This window comes from Sapajus apella, unplaced genomic scaffold, assembly GCF_009761245.1.
Source record: "Sapajus apella isolate SASKATOON/1434 unplaced genomic scaffold, GSC_monkey_1.0 scaffold32, whole genome shotgun sequence".
Lineage (NCBI taxonomy): Eukaryota > Metazoa > Chordata > Mammalia > Primates > Cebidae > Sapajus > Sapajus apella.
In genome coordinates, this window is record NW_022436972.1 from 6,795,426 (window position 1) to 6,823,399 (window position 27,974).

The following is a 27,974-nucleotide window of genomic DNA, read 5'->3' on the forward strand; positions in this document are numbered from 1 at the left end:
TCGTAAGTAAAAATCTCCAAAATTACAGCATCGTTTTTAAAAGCTACCTTGGCCTTTGAAAAGCCAACAAAGATTTTTGAACCTGTAGATCCGTCCAGAAAGCAACAAATATCTTCACTTTTCCAGACTGATTTTTTAGTCTAGCTGTGTACTATGCATGAACTGTCAGCTTTAACACTTTCTTTTTTAATGCCTAGGTCTAGTCAGTTACAGTGTGATGTAGACTAATTGAATTAAAGCCCTCAATTTTGTCCTCTCTTCATTGTATCCATGCCCTCTGTCATGTAACTTTGCAGTGTTCTCTCCTCTAGGTGTCCATTTAGCCTCTCCCTTGACTCTGTGCTTATCCATGTGATTTGCTTTAGCCAATGATCATAATGCTGGCAGACACTGAAAAAGTGCTTATGAGTTTCTGCTTAGTCTCTTGCTTCTCTGCAATTTCCATGAGAAAATGCCTAAGCTAGTCCACCGGAGAATGAGACACATGGGGCAGAACCAACCTGTCCCATTTGTCCCAGCTAACACCTTCCTAGATCAACCAGATGAGACCAGAGTGGAAGAAATGTTCAGTGGAGCCCAACCCAGCTCACAAATAATACTTGTTCATGAGCATGTGAGCAATATGTAACTAATGCACCAGGCACTTTTTATTCTGCACTTCCAAACATCTCTCAGATTGCCCGGTTGTTTTGCTTTTCAGTAGACACCACCTTTGTCCAGAACCTGGCAGTATCAGGCCAATTTTCCACATCCAGCTGTTTACATTTTAATCCATTCTGCAGTGGATGATTTTGAGCATATGACTCATCATCACTGTCTCAGAAATTTATGCTCATCTATTGTGACCTATTCTGTCAAATCCAAATAATTTTACATTCAAAACTTTTTGTATTCTGGTCCCACACTATTATAATTTCATTTTCTAAAAGCCACGAACTATTAATATTGTAGCCTAATTAGACTGGTATCATCATTTTCACAACACGTTGGGTAAATTCTTATATCTGTGACTTTAATCATAGTTTCTATACTTAGACACTCCATTGCCCTCCCTAAGCCAGATTCCACGATGGGGGCATATTTTAAAGGCTCTTTTTCCATAAGCCATCTGCCCTAGATGTGGCATAGGCTGGAAAAGACAGCTCAATTGTTTGGCTTAATTATTTGTATTTTACAGTTTTTTTTGGGAGTGTTCAGATGATTTGATGAAATGCAATTTGGTCAAAAACATTTTGGTGGAGAATAATTTAATCAACTAGACCATTTGGTGAAATAAATCCCAGTTACTAGACTTCCTAGTATTAATAAGTTTGGTATGTCAGAAATTTTTGAAGCATTTCTAACAAATGTTTTCAGAAATTATATGGTTAAAATCTAAGAAATTGTTCTTCCTTGTTTGTGAGATTTTGGAATGACTGAAAGGTATAGCAATAGGAGATTAGGAAATCAGTAAGTAATCACTGAACAGTGACTGAATGAACTAGTTAGAACAATCTATGCCATCCATTCTGTGGGGAGGGGAAAGGAAGACATAGCTAAACAAGCAGAGCAGACATCATCAACGTAGAAAAACAGTATAGTAAACAATTTGAACTAGAAAATTCTTCAAACTTGAAAATTCCAGTTTAAAAAATTTATGTTTTCTTATTCAAAAAGCAGTACACATTTTGTTACACAAAAGTCCAAAAATCAGAGAAGCAGAAGAACGTAATAAATGCCCATAGTCCCACTCAGTAGAGTATAACTGCTATCTCTGTACAAATCCTTTAAAATCATGTCTTACGTATATTTATTTTACATCTATACATATGATTCTAACATTAGATAATACTGCACATGATCTATCTGTAGCTAACTATAATTAATCCATAATTTAATAAGCTATATTTCTCAGTAGTGATAATTTATTGCCCATAAAATTAACAATCTGTAATTTATCAACACTGATCATTTGTTGCTAATAATTCATTTAATTTAATGTCTTATTTTTGAGTTATTTTAACTGATCCCTATTTTTAGCCACTTAGGGTGTTTCAACTAATTTAAGATTTATAACTGGCTCATAGTAGTTACTAAATGAATATTTGACTGAAAGGATAGATGAATGAATAATTCCACATTATTGGATGTTCAGATTGTTTCCATTCAACTTTATTGTTATTGGAGAGTATAATACGATCTTGGGGAAGAGCCACCAATTTAGGAAGAACTATGAAGAAGCACGGGATTTACTCCCACATGTGGATTGGATGCTTGGGAAAGGAATGCCTAAATGTGTCTGGGGAGCCAAACAAGACTTCACAGGGGAGATGGGAATTGAGCCAAATTTGGAAGAAATGGAAATTTTTCAGTTAATAACTGGGGAAGATAGTACTAAGAGAAAGTGGGGTTCATTGGGAACTGCTTCTTTAAAGAGGCAAGTCCAAAACAGAAGGCAGAAGGGATATGGATAGTAAGGAAAAGTAGAATGCAATTTCAGGGTTGGTGGGTTGTCATCCAGTGTAGGTGCAGCCTGGGGTGAGGAGTAACCAGAAATTGACCTGGCTGTAGCAAAACAGCTGGGCTGGGAAGTGATGCTGTTACATTTATACGAGACTCTGCTGCTCTTCCTATTGCTTTGTAGAAGGCTGTAAGACTTGGTGCTCAGAACTAGAAATGCAACTTATTTGATTTGCTAAGAAGCCCAAAGCAGTTAGGTGTGCCCAGCTGCTGCCTATTCACATATATTCATCTAACTGGGTGTCAGCGGAGGCAGATGTGAGTCCCCGTGCATCGGTTAAATGCTGAGCAACTTTTAAGGAACTGCACACAGAGACTACTGGCTATTTTTGTGGATAAAGTTGTGGATAGTTATTTTGGGGGAGATTATTTATGTGTTCTGTTAGGTGGTGGTTTTGTGAGAGGCTGTTTGAAATTCTGTCTGAAGGAACTGGAGCTTATAAACCATGGATCTGTGCTGATAGAAATAAGAGGAATCATTTGGTCTACAAACACAAACATCAGGCTGGTTGGCATGCTTGTGTAAACACCACACAGTAGCAGTGACTTCTAAGGTAGTCCTCAGACAGGTAAATCCCAATACTCTTCTTGAAGTAGAGGTAATAGGCTGCCAGAAAGAAAGAAAAAAAAAATCTCTAGTGCTTTCTAAAATTTTTTCTTTCCTTTGACCTTTTTGAAAGCATGTACCTTTAATTCAGAACTAAAGTAACATCTGGAGGGCCCTTTTCTTGGGTGAGGAGAAGACACAAATGAGCTATTTGAATTATTTTCTACTTATGGGCTGTATTTCATTTCTTCCACCATTGGTCTCAGCTCTTTTAATTAAAATTATTTGTAGGATTAAATTAATCCTTTAAGAATTATTCCATTTCAATTTTCAAAAAAATCTAAGGAATGACAGATATCAAAAAGTGGCCCAATCAGTATTACCCCTGAAGCATATTTGGGTGATTGGTGGTGACTTCCATGTCTTCTCCAACTTCAGCCTCATATACTCAGCTGCCTACCAGGTATCTTCATTGAAAGCCAGACCCATGGCCTAAACAGAACTTCCTTTCCCTTCACTTCCCTAACTCCTTATTTGTTGTTTTCTTTGAGTTCCTTAATTCCCCTTACCTCCGTCACACGCCACATGTTATATCCAATTCATCAGCAAGTTCTACTGATTCTGCCTTCAATGATAGCCTCAATCTAGCCACTTGTTACTCAGTCTTTTGGTCCAAACCACCATTATCTTTTGTCTGGACCATTGTAGTAGCTGTCTAGCTGGTCTCCTGGCTGCCCCTTTGCCCTCCTAGATCCTATTCTCCACATAGTAGCCATTGATTTTTAGAAATTTACCAATCATTACCCAGACACAAAGAGTACATTTACATAGTTGTTTAGTTGTTTGATTCCATCTACATAAAGTCCCAAAATCAGTCTATGGTGATGGGAATCACAACAGTGGTCTCCTGTGGAGGTTGAGAATTGATTAGGAGTCACAAGGAAACAAGGAGTAATGTTCCATTGTATAAACAGACCACACTGTTCATACATTCTCCTGTAAATGGACATTTATGCTGTTTTTGTTTTTTGCTATTGTGATTAAAGCTATTAGGTTGGTGCCAAAGTAATTGCTGTGTTTTTGCCATTGTTTTTTAAATGGCAAAAACACAGCAATTACTTTGGTACCAACCTGATACTGTAAGAATCTTTGAACTTACCAATCAAACATTGCTACATCACTTGAATAACAAACACTTAACATAGCATTTACAATTCTAAGCGCTTTCCACATATTGACTTAGTTAATACTCACAAGGATGTAATCATAAGGTGCTATTATTATCCCTACTTTACAGATGAGGAAATAGAGGCCCAGACTTTAGATAATGTGCCAAAGGTCCCACAGCTAATAAGGAGCAGAATTAGAAAAGCCTGGTGCATTCTATGCTCTCAACCACTTGCTCAACTCTGCCTGGAATGCCCTTCCTGTATCCTCTAACGCCCCCACCCCACCCTCCCGGTTCCCTGCGTCTTCTACACACCCCCAGCTCAGGTCCCGGTCTTTTTTAGCATTCTTCACTTTTTCTGTTACAGATCTCCAGATGATGCTTCCTTGCAGCAGACTTTCCTGTTGAAACTGCCTTCCCATCCCCGTCCCTGTTACCTTCTCTGCTTTTCTGCTTTATTTTCATTTGTTACCTCTCTTCCTCCCGAGAATGTAAGCTTCATGAGAACAGAATCATATTTTGAATCCCTTAGAAAAGTGCCTAGTGTAATATTTGTTGAATTAATATGATTCCTAAATAATTGTGATTTTTAAAAAGTAACAGGTTACTATAGTAGTTTCAAAGATGAATTTATGTTTCAGAGAAAATCAGTGTTCTCTCAGCACATAAATTATAGGTAATTATATTTCTATACCTGAATAGCTTCTCCAATGACTAAGATATTCATCTACTATATATTTATTAATCTATAGATCTTTAAAGCTGATGCACATATTTTATAAGCCATTTGATGAATTTTGATGACTACATATATCTGTATGTGTGTGGATATCTGTAACAAATTTTCAAGTAAAGATATAGAATATTCCCATCACCCCAGAAAGTTTCCTTGTGACTTCTAATCAATTCTTAATCTCCACAGGAGACCACTGCTGTGATTCCCATCACCGTAGACTGATTTTGGGACTTTATATAAATGGAATCAAACATCTCTGTGAATGTACTCTGTGTCTGGGTTCTTTCACTGTAAACAATCTTTTTGAGATTAATTCATATTACTGCATATAACAGTAGTTCACTGTTTGCATTAATGAGTAGTATTCCATTGTATAAACAGGCCACTCTGTTAATACATTCTCCTATAAGTGGACATTTGTGTTGTTTTCAGTTTTCTGCTATTGTGATTTAAGCTACTATTTAAGTTTTGCTCTTGTCACTCAGGCTGGAGTGCAGTGGCAGTGATTTCAGCTCACTGCAGCTTCTGCCACCTGGATTCAAGTGATTCTCCTGCCTCAGCCTCCTGAATAGCTAGGATTATAGGCATGTGCCACCACACCTGGCTAAGTTTTGCATTTTTAGTAGAGATGGGGTTTCACCATGTTGGTCAGGTTGGTCTTGAGCTCCTGACCTCAGGTGATCCACCTGCCTCAGGCTCCCAAAGTGCTGGGATTACAGGCATGAGCCACCAATGCCCAGCCAGCACCTTTGACCACATCTTTTTTGTAAGTTTTATCTTGATATTGTACAAGTCTTTTGGGAGGCTTAATGTTGTCATTTCTCTTGGCAAATACCTAGGTATGAACTTGCTACAATATGGAGAAAACCTATGTATAATTTTATAAGAAACTGTCAAGTAGTTTTCCAAAGTGGTGGTGTTATTTATATTCCCATCTTGCAAGAATGTATTGGTAGAATTTTTTTTTTCTTTCTTTCTTTTTTCTTTTTCTTTTTTGAGGCAATGTCTCACTCTATTACCCAGCATGGAGTACAATGGTGTGATCTTGGCTCACTGCAACCTCCTCCTTTCAGGTTCAAGCAATTTTCATGCTTCAGCCTCATGAACAGCTGGGTCTACAGAGGTATGACACCACACCCAGCTCATTTTTGTATTTTTAGGATTTCACCATGTTACCCAGGCTGGTCTTGAACTCCTGGCTTCAAGTGATCCGCCCCCCTCCACCTCCCAAAGTGCTGGGATTACAGGCATGAGCCACTGCACACTGCCTGTTGTTAGTGTTTTTAACTGCAGGCATCTTAGTGGGTGTGATTGGTCATTGGGGTTTTAATTTGTATTTTCCTGATAATGTTGATGTTGAGGACATTTCTATGTGTTTATTGAACATTGGTGAAGATTTGTGAAATATCTGTTCAAATGGTAGGAAGGGGAGTGATTTCTCTTTTACTATTGATAGGTAAGTAGGCTTATATATTTACTTTGGATATAATTATTTTGTCATCTATATACTAATCATAAACAAAAAATTGATAAATTGGACTACATCAAAATTAAAACCTGCTCATCAAATGTTAACAAAATGTAAAGGCAAATCACATACTGAGGAGAGATGTTTTATACATATGTATATTTATATAGTGCTTTCTGTGTTTTAAGAAATATTTTCCTGCTCCAAGATCAAGAGACTAATATCTTACATTTTGCTCTATACATATTATAGTTTTAGCTTTAGATCTATGATCTGTCTCAAATTTTTATGCAAGATTGGGGTCTAATTTTTTTCATAAACGTTTCCGGTTGTCAAGGACCATTTGTTGAAACGTCTTTCCTTTTGTCACATCATTGCTTTGATGTATTCATTAAAAATCAATTGGCCATGGGTTTATTTTGGAATTTTCTGTTCTGCTCCTTTGATTTATTTGTCTATACTTATGCCAATATCACACTATATTAAATAATTATAACTTTATAACAAGTCTTGAAATCAGGTAGTGTGAATGATTCAACTGTGTATTTCCTTTTTCCAGTTATTTTAACTGTTCTGTATTCTTGTTTATTACATATATTTTAAAATCAACTTACCCATTTCTACAGAATGTTTGTTGGGATTCTGGATGAGATGATGTTGATTCAATAGGTCAATTATGGGAAATCTGATAACAATATTAGATTGTTGTTGGAAGAATATGGAGTCTTCCAATCCATAAAAATGGTATATCATTCTTTATTTAGATCTTCTTTAATTTCTGTTAGCAATGTGTTATAATTGTGGCAATTTGCCCATGTTTTGTTAAATTATTTCTAAGTATTTTGTGGTTTTGGTACCACTGTAAGTGGCATTGTATTTAAAATTTATTTTCCATTTATTTTCTGTTCATAGATAAATGCAATTGATTTTTTTTTTTTTTTTTTTTTTTTGGAGATAGGGGCTCACTTTGTCACCCAGGCCGGAAAGCAGTGGCATGGTCAGAGGTCACTGCAGCCTTGAACTACCAGGCTTAAGAGATCCTCTCGCCTCAGCCTCCCAAGTAGCTGGAACTACAGGTGTGAGCCACTGCTCCTGGACAAATGCAACTGATTTTTCTACTAACATTGTATTCTGCCAACTTGCTAAATTTACTTGCTAGTTTTAATAGTTTTTCTGGTTTTTTGTTTTGTTTTTAAATCCCCTAGGATTTCAACACAGGCAATCATGTTTTAAATGAACAACAAAGTTATTATTATTATTATTTTTTTCCTTTTCAATCAACATGCCTTTTATTTTTTTATTTACCTTGCTGCACTGGCTAGGACCTCTAGTACAATGCAAGTAGAAATGGTGAGAGTGGTTAAATGTACTCCTATGTATATTTTATTCTTTTTAAATCTATTATAAATGGAATTGTTTTCTTAATTTGCTTTTTAGACTGTTCGTTGCTATTGTACAGAAATACAACTGAGTTTTGTGTGCTGTTCTTGTACTTTGTAATTTTGTTGAAATTGTTTATTTTCTGCAATAGATTTTTGTGGGTTCTTTGGATTTTCCATATGTAGAATTGTGTTATCTGTGAATAGGGATAGCTTTACTTCTGTTCTAACTTGGATGGTTTTTTTCTTCCTAATTGCTCTGGCAAGAACTTGCAGTACAGTGTTACAGAAAGACAATGAAAGTAGCATCTTCCTTTTGATCTTGATCTTAGGGGGAAAGCTCTCAGCCTTTCACTGTAATGTTGGCTGTGGGTTTTTCATAAATATTTTTTAAAATCATGTTAAGGAAGTTCCTTTCTAGTCCTAGTTTCCGAGTATTTTTATTATGAAAGACTTTCATGTTTTTGTCAAATGCTTTTTCTGCATTGATTGAGATGATCATATGGGTTTTCTCCCCCCTTACTCTATTGATGTGATGCATTACACCAATTGATTTTTATATTTTGACTCATCCTTACATCCTGGAATAAATACTACTTGACTGTGCTGTATAATTCTTAGAATATGCTACCAGGTTTGTTTTGTTAGTATTTTTTTTGTGTTCTTTTGCATCTATATTCATAAAGGATATTGGTCTATAGCTGTTATTTACTTGTGATGGCTTTATCTGGCTTTGGTATCAAGATAATGCTAGCCACACAGACTACGTTAGAGTGTTCTTTCCCCTCCGATTTTTTGAAGAGCTTGAAAAGAGTCAGTGTTAATTCTTTAAATGTTTGGCACAATTCACTATTCAACCCACTTGTCCTGGGCTTTTCTCAGTTTGAAAGTTTTTGATTACTGATTCAATCTCTTTTACACCTAGATTAGATTTTACATTGTTTCCTTAGCCACTTTTGGTAACATGTGTGCTTCCAGGAATTTTTCCAGTTCATCTCTGTTATCTAATTTGTTGGCATCCAAATGTTCATAATGTTCTCTTGTAACTCTTTTTTATTACAGAAATAGATATATAGAAAAGGTCAGTAGAAATGTTCCCATTTTCTTTTATGATTGTATTCATTTGTTTCTTTTCTCTTTTTTTTCCTTAGTCAGTCTTGCTAAAGGTTAGTCAGTTTTGTTGATTTTTTTCAAAGAACCAATTTTGGACTTTGTTGATTCTACAGTTTTCTACTTTGTATTTTGTTTGTATCCATTCTAATTTTTATTAGTTATTTATTCTGTTAGCTGTGAGTTTAGTTGGCTCTTCTTTTTTATTTTTTTAAGGTGGCTAAGTTATTGCAATACATCTTGTTTTTTTGATGTGGGCATTTACAGCTATAGAATTTCCTCTGAGCATTGCTTTTGCTGCAATTTATAAGTATTGGTATGTTGTATATTCAGCTAGTTTTTTAAATATACATCTCTAAGTTTTCACTTATCTACCTTGTGATTTCTTCTTTGACCATTGCTTGTTTGAGTGTGTTGTTTAATTTCCACATATTTGTGAATTTTCTAGCTTTCCTTTTGTTATTGATTGCTAGTTTCATTTCATTGTGGTAAGAAAAAATACTTTTTATGATCTCAGTAGTTTAAAATTTATTAAGACATTTTCTGGCCTAACATATGATCTATCCAGGAACATGTACTATGTGCACTCGAGAAAATGTATATTCTGCTTTTGTTAGATGGGTAGCGTGTTCTATTAGTATATATGTCTGTTAGCTCTAATTAGATTATGGTGATGTTCAAAGCCTCCATTTTGTTATTAATATAGCCATGCCTGCTTTTTAATGCTTGCCATTTGCATGATATGTCTCTTTCGATTCTCTTTCTTTTACACCATCACTTTACATATATAGTACGTTTCTTGCATGCAGAATGTAATTGAAACTTACTTTTCCAAAATCTACTTTCATAGCATCTGTCTTATACATGGAGCATTTAATCCATGTTTATTTGAATATTTATTGCTATGATTGGTTTATGTTTACAGTCCTGCTATTTGTTTTCTTTTCATCCCATTTGTTTTTTATTCTTTATTTCTGCATGTTTAGTAATTCATTTTTCTTAATTTATTGGCTTTTTAGAGAAACCCTTTAATATTTTCTGTGAGTTTTAGGGATTACATTTTTTATTCTTATTGTATGGTCTATTTAGAATGAATATCGTTAATCCCATTCAGAAATTTGTTTGTTTCACTTTTCGGTTCTAGAAGGTTCATGTTTTCTTCAGTTGTTGTTTCTCTGCTGTTATTCTCCATTTATTTATTATATCTATCTTTTCTTTGAAATCCTTGAATATATTTATAATAGCTATATTAAAGTCCTCTGCTAATCCCAGTATTTGGGATATCTTGGCTTCTGTTGATTTTGAATACTTTTTTTTTTTCTTAATTAAGGGTTTCATTTTCCTGCTTTTTCACACATCTGGTAGATTTTTATTATGCTCTGTATGCTATGAATGAAACATTATAGGAAGCCTGGTCAATATTGTCTCCCTTTAAAGGGTGTTGTATTTAGTTCTGCTAAGAAGTTAAATTATCAGATTTACTTGATGTGGATTTAGTCTTTGTTAGAGCTGGTTTATTCCAGCTTTATTTTTACTTCTCAGGTAATGACCTTCCTGAGGTTCAGGTGAATACCTGAAGTTCTCAGCTGTATTTTTCTACTCTGGCTATTTTGAAATGCAGTATTTTCCAGCCCTACCCAACCTTTGGTATTCATCTCCCAGACCTGTGGCTGCTTCTCTTTGCTGAGCCTCACAAAATCTTGTCCTGTGCTTGGACAGCCAAGGATCCTTGGGAAATCTCATTCAGACTTCGGGGCCCTTCTTTTGTGTAGATTTCTTCTCTCCAGTATGTTGACCTGTTTCAGGGTCCTCATCTTTGGTTTCTGCCTTTTCAGTTCAGTGATCTTGCTGTGTATTAGGTGGGCTTCATTTTCCTCAACCATACCTAGAACATGACCCAAGGTGGAAAGCTGGAGTGGACCTGAGGTTCACTACCTGTTTCCTTCCACCCACCATTTTAAAGCAGCTTACATGTGTGAAACTTTATGTTGGGTTCTGCGAGGGATCCAGATAGGCAAATGACAGCAAGCTTACAATTTAGCCAAAGAGAAAATGTCTATATGTTTTGCGGAATTCAGAGTATTTTCCTTGACTTCCAAAATTTGGGGCCACTAGCTAATTTGTAGGAAGGATTTCCAGATCCATTTTTCTTCTAGATTTTTTTCAGACCCATATTTCAAAATCTAAATGAAAAGTAGGAAGGAAGCAAGGAGGGCATCACATACCAGAAAGACTTATACCCCAAAGTGCATGATTAGCACATTATGAAATAATAACAGTATTATTCTCAGAGGCCTGCCATATGAAATTTCTTCTCATTTATTTTTTTAATGGTATGTGCCTGAAATTTCTCTTTCATGATCTTGGAAGCAAAATAAGAACCAGAGTAGCTAATGAGAGAGTTTTCCTTCTTCAGCCCAGAAAAATGTTGCTTCTCTCCTAGACCCTTTGATCTGGTTCTTACTGCCAACCTTCATTCCTCCAGATCTGTTTATTGAACACTGGGTCTGTTGAAGAGACTTTGCTGGAATATGAGGATAGAGAGATAAAAGACTCAACCAATGCCTTCAAAACACCTACAATCCAGACACTTAAATAAATGCAATAAAGTATGGTTAAGGTCTTAGATAGAGGACAGTCATGGAAACACATACAATAGATGTTTAATCAATGCTGGGGAGAGGGAAGATGCCAAGGTAGGCTTCCTAGAGGTGGTGACATCTAAGTTGAGCTTCAAAGTGGGGGCGAGGGTGAAGGAACTGGGAACAGGTAAAACATACCTTGGAGAGCTGCACCTACAAAAACGTGGGAGTCTAGAGAGTCTTAGAACTTCAAGTGGGGTTCAATGTGCCTGGGACTTGGATTTCAGGTAGAGACCATAGGGCAGATTAGAGAACAGGTACCCAGGGTTAGATGAAGCAGAGACTTTTGATAACCATCAAGCAGGCCTGCCATCCCACTGCTATGAACCATTTCCTTTTTTGAATTTTATTTTATTTTTTAGCTCTAGAGCAATACACGTTTATGGTAGGAAATGAAAAAATATATAGATGGGTAAAATGAAGCAAATTATATGACCCACAATCCTGCCATAAAACTTATTTTAACAAGTTATAAATCCCTCCAGATCAAAATGCTGCCAAACCCTACTAGCTGTTTTATAACCCTTTTTTATTCAGTTAGTATTTTAGGAACGTTTTTACATGTTGATAGATATTCTTTTCAATTATTTATAATGCCTGAATAATGGGATTTCTTTAGTTATACTATCATGTATTAAAACAGTCATACATTATAAATATATTTGAATATTATTCATTTCAATTATTTTCAATGTTTGACTATTAAAAATTGTATTTAGATAAATGTTCTTGGCCATACAGTTAATGACTTCACTGAGTACTTGTCAATAACTTAATTAAATCCCAGTCTAAAGACAACAAGCCTGTAAGATTAACATACCTGGAATAATTAGAAAGCATTGCAAGACCGTATGTAATCGTCTCCCTATTAATCATCCTTAGTTGTTGCAACATCCTCAGTAGTGACTTTCCCACACTCTGACTCATAATATTTAATCTGTCAAATCTACCATCTGCAAAGGGAGTGAACTGTCTCATGAAGGGGCGGAGCAGCTGGTTCAATTCAGTTTAACAGACAATGGCGGCCTCCGTGTGCCAGGGAGGGAGGGAGGGAACTCCACAGGGAGCTCAGTTTAGGGAGGGATGCGCCTTATTATCTGCAGTAAATGATGTGAGAGAAGTATGTGTGAGACTCTTGTGCCCAGAGGAGGGACGCAGCATAGTGTGGGGGGCCATGGGGTTGCAGCGATTTCTTAGAGAACGTGCCATGCCTGGGCTGACCACCAAGTTGGCATGCTGTAAAAAGCAATCCAATAAGATTCAACAGGATTTTGGCATGAGGCAAGTAGTTAATCCAAATGATATCTAAAATGCTTTCTAATACTGCAAATTTATCCCTCTGTAAAATAATCAACCACCTAAAAGACATTCTCACTTGCACTATGTCATTTAATCCTCACAGTGTTCCTATGGGACAATAGATGTAATTCCCACTTGTACAGTGCAGTAAGTGAGGCTCACACTGGTCATAGTTAGAGGAGTAGGGAATCTAAGCCTAAGTCTCTTCTACTCCACACCCCAAGTTTTGTCAGGAAGAATTTGTAGGTAGAGGAAACAACCCCTGCTAAGGAGTTCAGCGTCTACCTACAAATTCTTCCTTTTGGTTTGCTCATCCTTTAGAGAGAAGGGATAAGAAGGGATAAGCATTCACGGAGACCCTACTGGTGCAACTCTGAATTAGAAGTTTTACATAAATTATCTCATTCAATCCTCACAACAGTCCTGTGAGGCACAGGAAAGTTGAGTTTACCTGCCCAGATTAAGAAATGTGGCCTCAAGAATGATGAAGGCCAGGTGCAGTGGCTCATGCCTGTAATCTCAGCGCTTTGGGAGGCTGAGGTGGAAAGCTGAGGATCGCTTGAGCCCAGCAGTCTAAGACCAGCCAGGGCAACACAGCAAGATTTTGTCTCTACTGAAAAATTAAAAAATTAACCAGATGTGGTGGCATGCACCTGTAGTCCCAGTTACCCGGGAGGTTGAAGTGGGAGGATTGCTTGAGCCTGGGAGGTAGAAGCTACAGTGAGCTGTGATCACACCACTGCACTCCAGCCAGGGTAACAGAGTGAGACCCTGTCTTAAAACAAACAAACAAAAAAGAGTGAGGGAGCAGGAACTTTATCTGCCATCAGAGACCATATGTGTCTTTCCTTATGGCCCAGGTCATTTATCATGTTCTTGCTAAGCCTCTTCCTCTGAGCCTTGCTAAAGTCTTCAAGGTTAGAAGAGTAGTCTGTAATTATAAAAAAATTCCATTGTGTGACTTCAGCTACCTGCAAACCTGACTGAGATTAATAAATTCTTCATTTGCTTTCACTCTTGCACTCCCTGTTCAGCGCTTATTCTACAGAAAGTGCCTGGTAGATTTAGGATGTGACTGTTCATAGGCCTCAAATGGGGTCAAATTAGGAAAGTCCCCTGGTTTTGGGTCTCAAGAGGTTATCTGCTGCGTGCTAGCCTGGACTGCTCGATAGATTTTATGTTTAACTGTTGTGTTTATTTGTTTTTTTCTGAGACAGTATCTTTCTCTGTCACCTGGGCTGGAGTTCAGTGGCGCGAGCATGGCTCACTGCAGCCTCGATCTCCTGGGCTCAAGTGATCCACCTGCCTTAGCCTCCCTTGTAGCCAGGACTACAGGCACACACCACCATGCCTGGTTAAGTTTTTGATTTTTTGGTAGACATGGGGGATCTCACTATGTTGTGCAGGCTAGTTGTGAACTCCTGGTCTCAAGGGATCCTCCCAGTGTGCTGGGATTTCAGCCTCCCAAAGTGCTGGGATTGCAGGCATGAGCCATCGTGCCCAGACTCTGTTTAACTGTTAACATCTTGAGGTTTCCTTTCAATAAAGAAGAAAGGGCTGGGGAGGTACGATGAGGAAGATGGAGAAGGGTGGGAGACATCACAAAACTAGCAGAAGTGTGGCATGATTAAGTCTCTGGTTTCTTAGATCACATAAGCAAGTGCCGCTATTCTTTGGATCAATATTTGATTCCCCGTTTCCTTCTTGGAATATAGATAGCTGCTTCAGGTCGTAAAAAAGTACATTCAGTGAAATGAAACAGTAGATGTTCACTAAAAAACTAAAAAGAAAAGTTAGCCATAAGATATCTTATTCCATTGAAATGTTTGGCTGAACCCATAAGAATGTTGATGAGGCATTCTTGGATGCCTGTGCTGAAATGAACCACGAGAGGAATATTTAGAATATGTTGAAAAGGCTATTTGGCTTAACGAACAAAGGAGTTTCTGCAGGACCAGGGAGTGGAATGAAAATTGGCATGATCATTTTGGAGAATATATGGAGTCAAACAGATAATCAGAATGGAGTTTTCAAAGAGGATATGTTAGAGAATAAAGGCTGATAAATAACACTTGTATTTGTAGGAAAATAGGGAGAGTAAATCAAGGAATTCAAAGGGAAAAAGAAACTCACTTCAAGTAGGGGAGAAAAGAACCCTATAATTTTCACTCTTCTTTGTAAGTAAAAAGAAAACAAATGAAAATAAGATATCAGACGTTAGTAGGAATTACGGGAGTATAAAGATGGTTTTATGGACGCAAAGCCCTTTTCATTGCTGTGCGAAACTCCTGGCTGCATGCTAACTATGGACATCTGATCTCTCCACAGCTGTATTCTGCTGTTTTTTGCTCTTGGCTTGTACCTTGCACCCTGGGTCTGTGGGAAACCAGCACTGTCCCAGAGTTCTGGAGGGTAGGCCAAGGTTAGATACTGGAGCGGGTTATTTAATTTGTTGTGCTGATTCTTCTTAGGGAAGAATGAAGATTGCTTGTTAGAATTGTAGCTCTGAGAGATGACTATGAAATATTAAATTGACTCCAACAGCCTGAGTCATTTTGAAAACTCCCAAGCTCAGGATAAAATATATAATCCTATTTAGAAATTCCTGATGTGATCACTGATGTGGCATTGGCTCTTTTCACAAAACCTGTAAATTAAAAAATACATAATCCAAAGTCAATTAAATAGTAAGATATTATAACAAATTCTTTTATTTCATTAGCTTTTCAAACCGTGGATAACTACACCCTCAACCCAAGGATTTTACGTTTTTTCCACTGACTGCTAAAAACCAATGGAAGTAACTCTAGTCCTGGTAGCAGCTTACTGTGGGGTGACCTACCTTTGAAATAATTTACTGGTTCTAGCTGATTTTTACATTGTTAGTCATTAAGTTAGGCTTGATGAGAAACATATGTAAATTGAGTTGGGGATTCAAATATTATATTGCATTTCTCCTCACAACTAGAGATAAATTTGCCATCTTTTTTCTCTTCATAGGCTCATGCCAAAATCTGGCATCTCTACAATACTTCTTTCCGTCCCACTCAGGGAGGCCAGGTGTCCATTGCCCTAAGCTCTCACTGGATCATTCCTCAAAGAATGACTGACCATAATATCAAAGAATGTCAAAAATCTCTGGACTTTGTACTAGGCTGGTTTGCCAAACCCATATTTATTGATGGTGACTATCCCGAGAGCATGAAGAATAACCTTTCGTCTCTTCTGCCTAATTTTACTGAATCTGAGAAAAAATTCATCAATGGAACTGCTGACTTTTTTGCTCTTTCCTTTGGACCGACCTTGAGTTATCAACTTTTGGATCCTCACATGAAGTTCCGCCAATTGGAATCTCCCAGTCTGAGGGAACTGCTTTCCTGGATTGATCTTGAATATAATCATCCTCAAATATTTATTGTGGAAAATGGCTGGTTTGTCTCAGGGACCACCAAGAGAGATGATGCCAAATATATGTATTACCTCAAAAAGTTCATCATGGAAACCTTGAAAGGTATGATTGTGGGTAACTCATTTCCTGCCAAAATCTTCTGGAAAAAAATCTCTAAGATTATCTAACAGAAACGATGTGAATTTATATTTTTAAATCCTAATGAAGACATGCATTTTGGCAATAGTAGGAATGCATTCATGTAACACCTGTCTCATTTGGAATCTTGAGGAACTTGAATTAATTTTTAAACACCCACTTATAAATGAGAAACTGGGCTATAATATTTGTAATTACTTAACTTTCAGACTTACTAATCTAGATTTTTAGATTAAATCGAACATAAAATAAATCCCAGGATATGTAGCTCTCTGCGCATATTTTCCAGTTCTTGTTATTTTGGTTGAATAAAACACTCTTTAAAGAAAAAGGAATGTCCATGTCTCCTAAAGAAAATAGCATAAATAGATCATGCATTTAAAGCCTTTGTTTATTTATGGCATCAGGCACAATGCTGGGTGTCTAGGATAGAAAGTGGTACAAGACATCTTTCCAGGGTTGTAGAACATCTATTCTATATAAGGAACTGTTCTGTCAAGAGGCTCAGGAATCCAAAAAACATATTGGAGATAAACCTATTTTGAGGGCATTTATTTGTAGAGTTATATGGGTTTGATTAGAGTCTTTTGTTAAGAAGAAAAATCATTGAGTTACCAAACAAGAAGCCTTACCTTTTATTTATTTAAGGAGAATGCTCAGATGCTCTTGAATCATGATGCAAGTGCCCAGCAAAGGGTCATGTTGCTCTTGTCCCCTCTTCCCTTTGCAGCCATCAAGCTGGATGGGGTGGATGTCTTCGGGTACACTGCATGGTCACTCATGGATGGTTTTGAGTGGCACAGAGGTTACAGCATCAGGCGTGGACTCTTCTATGTCGATTTTCTAAGCCACAACAAGACGTTGTTGCCAAAGTCTTCAGCCTTGTTCTACCAAAAGCTGATAGAGAAAAATGGCTTTCCTCCTTTACCTGAGGATCAGCCCCTAGAAGGGACATTTCCCTGTGACTTTGCTTGGGGAATTGTTGACAACTACATTCAAGTAAGTCAGCTGACAAAACCAATCAGCAGTCTCACCAAGCTCTATCTCTAGTAAGTAGTGCTTCCTTCCTAGGCTGATTGTCATGGCACATTGTCCACTTTTTGAGCCAAAAGCGATTCCTTATGAGCACACTAGGGGCACAGTTTGGAATGCTGCACCCTTCTCTCCAAAAGTCTTCCAGTCTTCACCTTGTTTAAGTTAGATCCAAAGGGAAATCAATTTAAAACGTATGAATGTTTAAGATCCGATTAAGACAGTAAAAAGATAAAACACTGTTTTTTTATACTGTGGTTTTTGATCCTTTTTAAAGTAGTTGAATTTTTTCATGAACAGAATCTAACACAGAACTCCAAAGCCTCCGAATTTCAGTGGTGCTGCTGAAACTGAGGCAGGAACATTAGGGAGAGTCCTCCAGAGGCACAACTGTAGACCCCACACATGTGCAGAAATACCCCCCAAAACGAAACCCTGGATCCAATGATTCACTGGTCAGAATGTCTTTTTTAGCAAAAGTCATTGAAATGGTATGAAATTTCTTCAAAATGATCCACCAATATGTATCGAGCATCTACTCCTGTCGTAAGCCCTTAATATTCTTTTAAATGTCCCAAATTTTGAAGGGACATGTTTTCCAGCATTTGATTGGATATGCTAGTAAGCACTTATTGGATGTCTAGTGTGTCCAAAGCCTTGTGTTAGTTGCTGGGGTCTCTTGGTTAAGGGGGGTGCAGTAGAGGGTACACTGAGAAGTGTAAGGGCAACCTTTGCTTTCAAAGGAGCAAAGGAGTCCAATGAGAGAAAACGATGCATGCACAAATGGTGCGATGGAGTGAACGGGGCATGGTGGTAAGTAACCGGGGCAGGGCTGGGGGATTGCTGCTGATAGAGTCCCAAGTGTGAAAATGGCCCTCAAGACAGAGACAGAGTTCAGTGTCCATAGGCAAGCAGTTGGCTTTGGCATGTTGGGTTATGGTAGCCAGTTCATTGGTTCTGCAAATCACAGCTTGAAAGGAAGCACTTGGAAGAATGTGAAATGGGTTGCTGTTTTCTTGTAAATGTCAAATTGAAATCTTTTGTTTATAAGGAAATAAATTAACATTATCCTTAATACATTTTTTGCTGGCTGGGATTCTTCTTCTTTTTTAGACCATCCAGTTCATTTTACAGACAGTCTCCGACCTAAACCCTCACCTTCCATTTAAAAGATGACTGGATATGTCGTCTTTTATGCTAGGATATGTGAGCCCAGGAGAAAGGCTTCTGAGCTCCCTCCTGCTCAGTTATGATTTTCCGCCCTGCTCCATCTCTCTCCTCCCCCAGCCTCCTGCTATTTGGAATCTTCTTCTCCTAATTTCCTTCCTCAGAGTGGATTCCACTGTGGGGTTCAGAGAGGGATCTGAGCTGGGAGAAGTGAGGCTTGTGAGGAAGAAGGGGAGAAGGAGAAAGGGAAGAAGGCCTCTGCAGCCCTCCTTCCTCCTCCTCTTTACTGGGGTTGGGGATAGGTTGATGGTCCCTGGTCCTTGTTGTATCTCTTGACCTTCTGCCTGCTCCCTGCTGAGCACTGTGCCCTGTCGTTGAAGGGCTGATGCTCCACACAGATCTCTGATAGCAGCCTGAGCCTGCAGGTTCAGTCCTTTGTATGTGGCGCAATCTCCCAACCAGCATTGCTGTGCAGACCGTGGGAACCAATGCAGAACAAGAGTGGGGGTCTCGGCGGGAGCCCTGCTTCTGCTCTGTTCCTCATCCAGGGGCTGTGTGCTGGCTTTGGGAATTGGTAAGTAGTGAGAAAGTCTTAAGGGCACATCCTACTTCCTTGAAGGAGAAGAGAAACTGCTGGTCAGAGCAATAAACATAGCAGTGGAGATGGGAGAGAATTCCTTTTTCTACAACACTCTCTAGAAGCTATTGTTTTAGATTCTGACCACTAATTGGCCCCAGAGGTCTCTCTCTGTCAGGGCGTACTGTCCTTTTTCCTCATCAGCTTGGGGACCACACCCCTCCTCCTGGCAGGGTCCCCTCCTGTGCGGAACCCAACAAACACAGAATTAAGTCACTCTCAAATCCACAGCAGATGGGAACTTCTCTGGAAGCTCTCTGGCGGGGAAAGGCTGCAACTGCTATTTTCTTCTGGTTTTCATCTCAGACTGTATTATATTGACAGTGCCCTTCTCAAGCTTACTTCCTAACTGACACAGTCAAAGTAAGTCCTTTGTATGTTGGTTCTGAGGTGTGTGTGTTTTCACCTACAAGCAGTACTCTACAGCTTTAAGACATTAAAGTCCTGAGAAGTGATTTTTAAACCACTGAACTTCATCTTTTCCCTCCTGGCTAGTATTTCAAACTCTTAGTGTTTGAGGCATGCATTTCACCTGAACAACTTGAAAAATAATATCCTAAGAAGCACACAAACTGTCTGAAGCCTGACCTGAGGCTCATTCACATAGATTTTCACTTTACTTGGACCCATTTTCTAAGCCGAGAGGTTTGTTTTCCCATAACCACAGATGCTCATAGTTAACATAAATATAGAACTCACTATGGAGGACATAGAGTCTCTTTAACATGGCCACTGTTAGGAGAAAGTTTCTCCCATAACATTCTAAATACATGCTTTAATATCTGTTCCTTCTGAAAGGTCCAACTCCACTACTTTGTTTTTTAGTAAAATCTAAGTTAACAAATTAATGGAGATAATGGTAGAATTTTGCCTCAAATGTCCTATATTTTCAAAAGATATTTTTTCCCCAGAAAGGATACCCTAGTCTTTCATTTTTGTTCTCAGATGGACTGAATAAAAGCTGTTATTTTGGAACAATCATGGTAGAAAAGTTAATGAACATAGTCAACTCAGAGCGCTATAAAAATAATCAAAAAAATTCCTTCAAACTCTGAACACTTCAAAAAAGCATGCAAATAGTCTCTCCTTGGAAGCTGAGGAAACATGATTTGTGGGGTGCATCACAGTGGAAAAATACTTCTGACAGTATTCCCACAGCATTAGGGGAAGTGCATGCGTGGGTGTTCTGCAAGGGACAGCTCTCCAGAAAAGGCGATTTCCCTTTGACATGCTGTTTTTAATGACTTTTCTTTGTAAACACACTTACTTCTCCAGAGAAACAGCTGTGCATTTGCAACAGGCCTGTAAAATGCAGCAAAATCTCTGCTACAGTGTCTGACCTCTGCTTTTATACAGAGCATGAGACCAAGGAACCTGTTCTAACGGGATTATTTCAGAGGGAAACACGGGCTTAGGGTGCAGATCTTCCATCTGGATTTTTCAGTTTGCCTTCCTTCCACAGCTGACATGCGAAGGAATGATTTTGTGATTTTCATTTTATAATTTGTCCACTTTTCCTAAATACGTATTTTTATTTGGCAGGCTTTTTATAGCATATGATTGAGAACTATAGTTGTCATCATTGTTACAGAAGAATCATTTAGAAAAATTTTTAAACTATGTTAAAAAATTTCACTAGGGGTAGAAGACAATATTGTTCTTTGCTTCCAAAAGTAACTTCCTTTTTTTTTTTTTTTTAGACAAACTCTTGCTCTTGTTGCCCAGGCTGGAGTGCAGTGGCGCGATCTTGGCTCATGGCAACCTCCACCTCCCGGGTTCAAGTGATTCTCCTGCCTCAGCCTCCTGAGTAGCTGGGATTATAGGTGTGCGCCACCATGCCCAGCTAATTTTTATATTTTTAGTAGAGACAGAGTTTCACCATATTGGTCAGGCTGGTCTCAAACTCCTGACCTTGTGATCTGCCCTCCTCAGCCTCCCAAAGTGCTGGGATTACAGGCGTGAGCAACTGTGCCCAGCTTCTCTCTTGTATTACGACCGTCAATCAGATTGAATTTGTTAAATTCTGTCACTGACCTCAAAGCCAACAAAAAGCAAGAGTTATGTCTATTTAGCATCATCTCCTCTGCCTTTGGCAAACCTCAATTTAGGGTGTAATTTTAAGCACAATTTAATTATAAATATCTTTTCATATTTTTAGTTAACTTACTCAGTTTTAAAAATTTATTTATTTATTTTTGAGACAAGGTCTTGCTCCATCACTGAGGCTGATGTCGTTTGTGATTATGACTCACTGCAGCCTTGACCTCCCAGGCTTAGGTGCTCCTCCCACCTCAACCTCCTGGGCAACTGGGACTACAGGCCCATGCCACCACGTGTGGCTAAGATGGGGTTTTGACATGTTGCCCTATCTGGCCTCAAACTCCTATCTTCAAATGATCCTCCTGCCTGGGCCTCCCAAAGTGCTGGGATTATAGGCATGAGCCACCACACCTGGCCAACTCACTCACATTTTAAGGTTTTTCTTTTTTTTTTTTAAATTTGAAAGTCTCATACCATTAGTGACTTCTTACATTAAAAGAAAAACACCCAAATATACTCTGCTTGCATAATACTGACCAGCAGTATGCAAGACTCATTAGCATTTATCATCTGAAGTGACCCAATCCAGACTTTTGGGGGTAACATCAAAGAAACAGTTCAAGATTTGTAACTACGGGTAAAGTGAGTGTCATATCAGAAAGTGGGATACTGTCTTTCCCAGGAGCTGACAATTTATGAAAAATAGTTTACATTCTCAGCTAGAAAGGCTTCTGTTTTTGCTCATATTCCTGGCTAGTTTTGCTGAAATAATTGCATTGAATTACTTCCTCAGGATCGTCCAGGTGATGCTAACATTTACTCTGCCCTTCACAGGTAGATACCACTCTGTCTCAGTTTACCGACCTGAATGTGTACCTGTGGGATGTCCACCACAGCAAAAGGCTTATTAAAGTGGACGGGGCTGTGACCAAGAAGAGGAAATCGTATTGTGTTGACTTTGCTGCCATCCGGCCCCAGATCGCTTTACTGCAGGAAATGCACGTTACCCATTTTCGCTTCTCCTTGGACTGGGCCCTGATCCTGCCTCTGGGTAACCAGTCGCAGGTGAACCACACCATCCTGCACTACTATCGCTGCATGGTCAGCGAGCTAGTCCGTGCCAACATCACCCCGGTGGTGGCCCTGTGGCAGCCTGCGGTCCCAAACCAAGGACTTCCGCGCCCCCTGGCCAAGCAGGGTGCCTGGGAGAACCCCTACACTGCCCTGGCCTTTGCGGAATATGCCCGACTGTGCTTTCAAGAGCTTGGCCGGCACGTCAAGCTTTGGATAACGATGAATGAGCCACAGACAAGAGACATGACGTTCAGTGCCGGCCACAACCTTCTGAAGGCCCATGCCCTGGCTTGGCATATGTACGATGAAAAGTTTAGGCACGCTCAGAATGGGAAAATATCCATAGCCTTGCAGGCTGATTGGCTAGAACCTGCCTGCCCTTTCTCCCAAAAGGACAAAGAAGCGACCGAGAGAGTTTTGGAATTTGACATTGGCTGGCTGGCTGAGCCCATTTTCGGCTCTGGAGACTATCCCTGGGTGATGAGGGACTGGCTGAACCAAAGAAACAATTTTCATCTTCCATATTTCACTGAAGACGAAAAAAAGCTAATCCAGGGTACCTTTGACTTTTTGGCTTTAAGCCATTATACCACCATCCTTGTAGACTCGGGAAAGGAAGATCCAACAAAATATAGCAGTTACCTAGAAGTGCAAGAAATGACCGACACCACGTGGCTCAACTCCCCCAGTCAGGTGGCGGTAGTGCCCTGGGGGTTGCGCAGAGTGCTGAACTGGCTGAAGCTGAAGTACGGAGACATCCCCATGTACATAATATCCAACGGCATCGACGACGGGCTGTACGCTGAGCACGACCAGCTGAGGGTGTATTACATGCAGAATTACATAAACGAAGCTCTCAAAGGTAAGGAGCTCCAGCCGCGGCAATCTCTTGAAGGTTGTGTCAACAGAGGGCATGACACTTGATTAAATCTCCAACATCAACACACACTGTCACCATCGTTGGAATGGAGGGTGCCTTACTGAAACAGTCCAAGAGATATCTAGCATTTTCCCAAGGATAAAGGAGTGTAGCTAAAAGTGGAAGACCAGAAATCCTTATCTCCTACTCTGGATCTATGCAAGCATAGATTCTCTTGTCTTCTGTCTCAGCTGGCCCCACAGTAGCCTTAACTGGTTCATGTACATAAAGCAGTATGTAAGATTTAACCCCACCAGGCACTGTGGTCACACCTGAAATCCCAGCATTTTGGGAGGCCAAGGTGGGAGGATTGCTTGAGCCTAGGAGTTTGAGAACAGCCTGGGTAACACAGTGAGACTTTGGCTCTATTAAACATCACAAAAATTATTTGAGTATGGTGACAGTGCCTGCAATTCCAGCTGCTGGAAAGGCTGAGGCAGGAGGATTGCTTGAGCTTGGGAGGTCCAGCTGCAGCGAGCCATGATCACCTCACTGCACTCCTGACTGGGTGACAGAGCAAGACCCTATTTCCAAAAAAAAAATTCCGAGCATAGTGGCTGATGCTTGTAATTCCAGCACTTTGGGAGGCTGAGGCAGGCGGATCAGTTGAGGTCAGGAGTTCGAGACCAGCCTGGCCAACATGGTGAAACCCCATCTCTACTAAAAAGACAAAAATTAGCCAGGTGTAGTGGCGCACACCTGTAATCCCAGCTACTCATGAGGCTGAGGCAGTAGAATCCCTTGAACTCAGGAGGTGGAGGTTGCAGTGAGCCAAGATTGTGCCATTGCACTCTAGCCTGGGTGACAGAGCAAGACTCCATCTCAAAAAAAATAAATAAAATAAAAGATTTAACCCAAGTACATCATAGTGGGTTGAAATATGTAAAACACCCAGTTAGCAGCCAGGTCCAGTTTTATTCTCTCTATGCAGTAGAGTAATTACTGTGACACAGGTTTTGCAAAAGAGAAAAGATTTATTTGCAAGGGCACCAAGCGAGGGGGTGGGAGAATAACTTCCAAGCCCGTCTTTCTGAAGACAAGGCTTAGGAATATATATGGTTCAGGCAATGGGTGTCTAAGGCGTGGTGGAGAGTGATTGGCAGGTGGGAAAAATGAAGTAAGAAGTTGGACAGGTACAGAAAATGCTGGCGTTAGCATGATCAGAGGATAGAGTTCTGGGCCCCTGATGTCGAAAGACCACCTCTCAGGCACTTGTGCAGGCCCACTGGAAGGGTCAGTGGTCTTAACTAGTCTGAACTGGACAAGAGCTGCCCCAAGTTCCTGGAAAACAACTGAAGTGACCATTGCCATGGTGACCTATGAATGTCATTTATGAAGTAGCCAGTGAAAGTTAAGTTTCAGCACACAGTGGGGCAACCGTCAGCTTCATGGAAAAAGGAAAAAAAAAAAAAAAAAAGCACAAAAAGCAAGTGACCAGAAGCACCCAGGACAGGCAGACCTGATCCAGTTAATCTCTGGGTTTCAATCCTGCCAAATGCAGCTCAGTATTTGTCTTGATAATTTGCCTATTTGGCTTTATGTAAAAGAAGGCTTTTCTGATGAAAAGAATTGAGTCTGAAGTTGTAGTAAATGGTATCGGAAACATCCAGCAGGAAGGCTGCGTAAAAATGATGTGTCGTGTGCAAATATGTAGTAACTACACTTCCTGTCCTTTGGTTTTTCCAGCCTACGTACTGGATGGTATCAATCTTTGCGGATATTTTGCTTACTCGTTTAATGATCGCACAGCTCCGAAGTTTGGCCTCTATCGTTATGCTGCAGATCAGTTTGAGCCCAAACCCTCCATGAAACATTACCGGAAAATTATCGATAGCAATGGTTTCCCGGGCCTAGAAGCTCTGGAAAAATTTTGTCCGGAAGAATTCACCGTGTGTACTGAGTGCAGTTTTTTTCACACCCGCAAGTCTTTACTGGGTTTCATAGCTTTCCTGTTTTTTGCTTTTATCATTTCTCTCTCCCTTATATTTTACTACTCGAAGAAAGGCAGAAGAAGTTACAAATAGTTCTGAGCATTTTCCTGTTCATTCATTTTGAGATAATTATGCAGACACATCAGCTGTTAACCATTTGCACCTCTAAGTGTTGTGAAACTGTAAATTTCATACATCTGACTTCTAGAAAACGTTTTTATGGCTTATGACAGAGATTTTGAACTGGGCATAGGTGATTGTAAAATATTGAATAATGTGAATAGTGCCTGAACTTGTTCTTTTTTTGGGCGAATAAAAAACTGACAGGCACTATAATTTCTGTATCACATTCACAAAAGCATAACAAATAGGAACCACACTAATGTAACATTTGTACAGAAATTTGAATGACAGGATTAGGAATGTTTTCATCGGCACCCACTTCTAAATGTAATGTGTTTCTGGAAGTAAATTGCAAGAGTTCAAATAGAAAGTTATGTTCCAAGTAACAATTTCTCAACTGCTGTAATAATGCCTAGTGGCTTCCCCTTTGTCAAATCAAGTTTCCTTTGAAAAAGCAGATACAGGAGGGATGACAGTGGGCCCTAGCCTGGAATGTTCCTTTCAAAAGCAGTGCTTCTATCAAATACTAGTATTAATTTATGGATCTGGTTAATTACATAGAGAGCAAATTATGGAAATGTATATTTTATGTGATTTTTGAGGCCCTCTCTAAACCCTGGGCCCCTGACAGATTTGTCTCACTGGCACCTTGTTGAGGGCCTTGCCCACAGGCCACTTTTGATAAATGTCTGCAGAAAAATACACATAAAATCCTGAGATATTGGGCTCTTCAGGAGGCATAAAGCAATTGTGAAATGCAGCATACTGCAGTGGCTCCAGGTGGAGGAAAGGAGGAAAAAGCGCTTATTATGTGCAGCATTATGATTAATTTGATTATATACCATTTTTTAGTAGACCTTGGAATGAATGACATGATCTTTCCCTAGAGAATAAGGATGAAATAATCACTCATTCTATGAAGAGCGATGCTACTTTCTATTCTTTAGATGTCCTATAACTTCTTTGAATTGATAGTTTTACAAATTCTTAATAGATTCAAAGCAATCTGGTCTGAATAACACTGGATTTGTTTTTGTGATCTCTGAGGTCCATTTTATGTTTTTGCCGCTACTTCTGTGGAAGTAGCTTTGAACTAGTTTTACTTTGAACTTTTACACTGAAACATGCTAGTGATTTCTAGAAAGGGCTAATTAGGTCTCATCCTTTAATGCCCCTTAAGTAAGTCTTGCTGATTTTCAGACAGGGAGTCTTTCTATTACACTGGAGTTGTTTTATAGATAAGTCAATATTGCATCTGGCAAGATAAACCAATGTCATAACAGGCATTACTAACCTCACTGACACAGGGTCATAGTGTATAATAATATACTGTACTGTATAATATATCATCTTTAGAGGTGGTATGAATTTTTTCATGAAAGATAAGCTTTTGGTGACATTCCTTTTAAACTAGACTTACTAAAATTGGATGCTAGAGAATCAAGTTTATTATATGTATATATTTTTCTGATTATAAGAGTAATATATGTTCATTGTAAAAACTTTTAAAACAGAAACTATATGCAAAGAAAAAATAAAAATTATCTATAATCTCAGAACCCAGAAATAATAGCCACTATTAACATTTCCTATGTATTTTATTTTACATAGATCATATTGTATAGTTAGTATCTTTATTAATTTTTATTATGAAACTTTCCTTTGTCATTATTAGTCATCAAAAGCATGATTTTTAATAGTTGTTGAGTATTCCACAATAAGAATGCATCACAACTAATTTAGCCATTCCTGTTTGTTAGCTTCTTACTAATTACTGTTGATGAATATTGTTTAAAAATAATTTTGTTGCTACAACATTTAATTTCCTTGAATGTAAAGACAAGTAATTTTGCTCTTTGATAAAGCATCATATTAATAATAAATCTGCCTGCAACTTCTTGCCTTCTTTCATAATCATATGAGTGGTTGCTAGCTAATTATCTTTTTAATTAAAAAAAACTTGAGTTGACTAAACCACATAAGATGTGATGGGGGCAGTGGAGAAATGGGTGTGGCTGGAAGGTGGTAGGGGCGGGAGGGCCTATGCTAGGCCACGCATGGAGCGGAGAGGATTTCAGAGGTGAGACAGCGAAATGCACAAGAGCTGAAAAGAACAAAACAAGTGGAAGCAGCGAAGAGAAGCGACCTCTGAGAACCATCCAGCTACCTTCTAATGCGCACCTCGTGCTGACTCTGAGTCGGGTACAGCCTCGCAGGTGGCTGGGGTGAACGAGAGGGGGGAGGGCGCCTCTAGGATCAGCCCCGGGACCGCAAGGCGAGGCGGCGGCGCTGGAGGCGCGGACTTCCTGGCCCCGTGGGGCGAAGCCACCCATCCCTCCTCCGCGTCTCGGAGAACCGCGCTCTTTCCACTCCAGCCTTCTCTGATGCTTTCTTCTCGTGAATTCTGGTGTACAGATAATATAGAGACCATTCTCCAGAATGCCGACATCTCTTCTTCCATCATGGGCCAATTCTGCAGGGGCGCTTAAGTGGCCGACTTGTGGTTCCCCGAGGTCTCTGGGTTGTTTGCTATACATTGCATTGCCGGCGCAGTCCTTTAATCTCAGGTGGACCTTTGTCCCCTGTTCATTTTGGCCTGGTTTGGAAGGACTGTTTTCCAGTTTCATTAGGGACACATCATTTTATCTTTGACTTC

The 27,974-nt window shown here is 39.3% G+C and overlaps 1 protein-coding gene across 1 annotated transcript in view; it reads left to right on the plus strand.

Moving 5' to 3' along the window:
* The window catches only part of KL (klotho), a 46,731-nt gene extending 19,496 nt beyond the window's left edge, over window positions 1–27,235 (plus strand). Inside the window, exons 2-5 of the mRNA XM_032294449.1 lie at window positions 15,849–16,359; window positions 17,126–17,394; window positions 22,106–23,207; window positions 24,951–27,235. Of these exons, the coding sequence (XP_032150340.1) occupies window positions 15,849–16,359; window positions 17,126–17,394; window positions 22,106–23,207; window positions 24,951–25,288 (2,220 nt within the window). The 3' untranslated portion in view covers window positions 25,289–27,235. The remainder of the gene's footprint in view (window positions 1–15,848; window positions 16,360–17,125; window positions 17,395–22,105; window positions 23,208–24,950) is intronic.
* The last annotated feature ends 739 nt before the right edge of the window (window positions 27,236–27,974 follow it).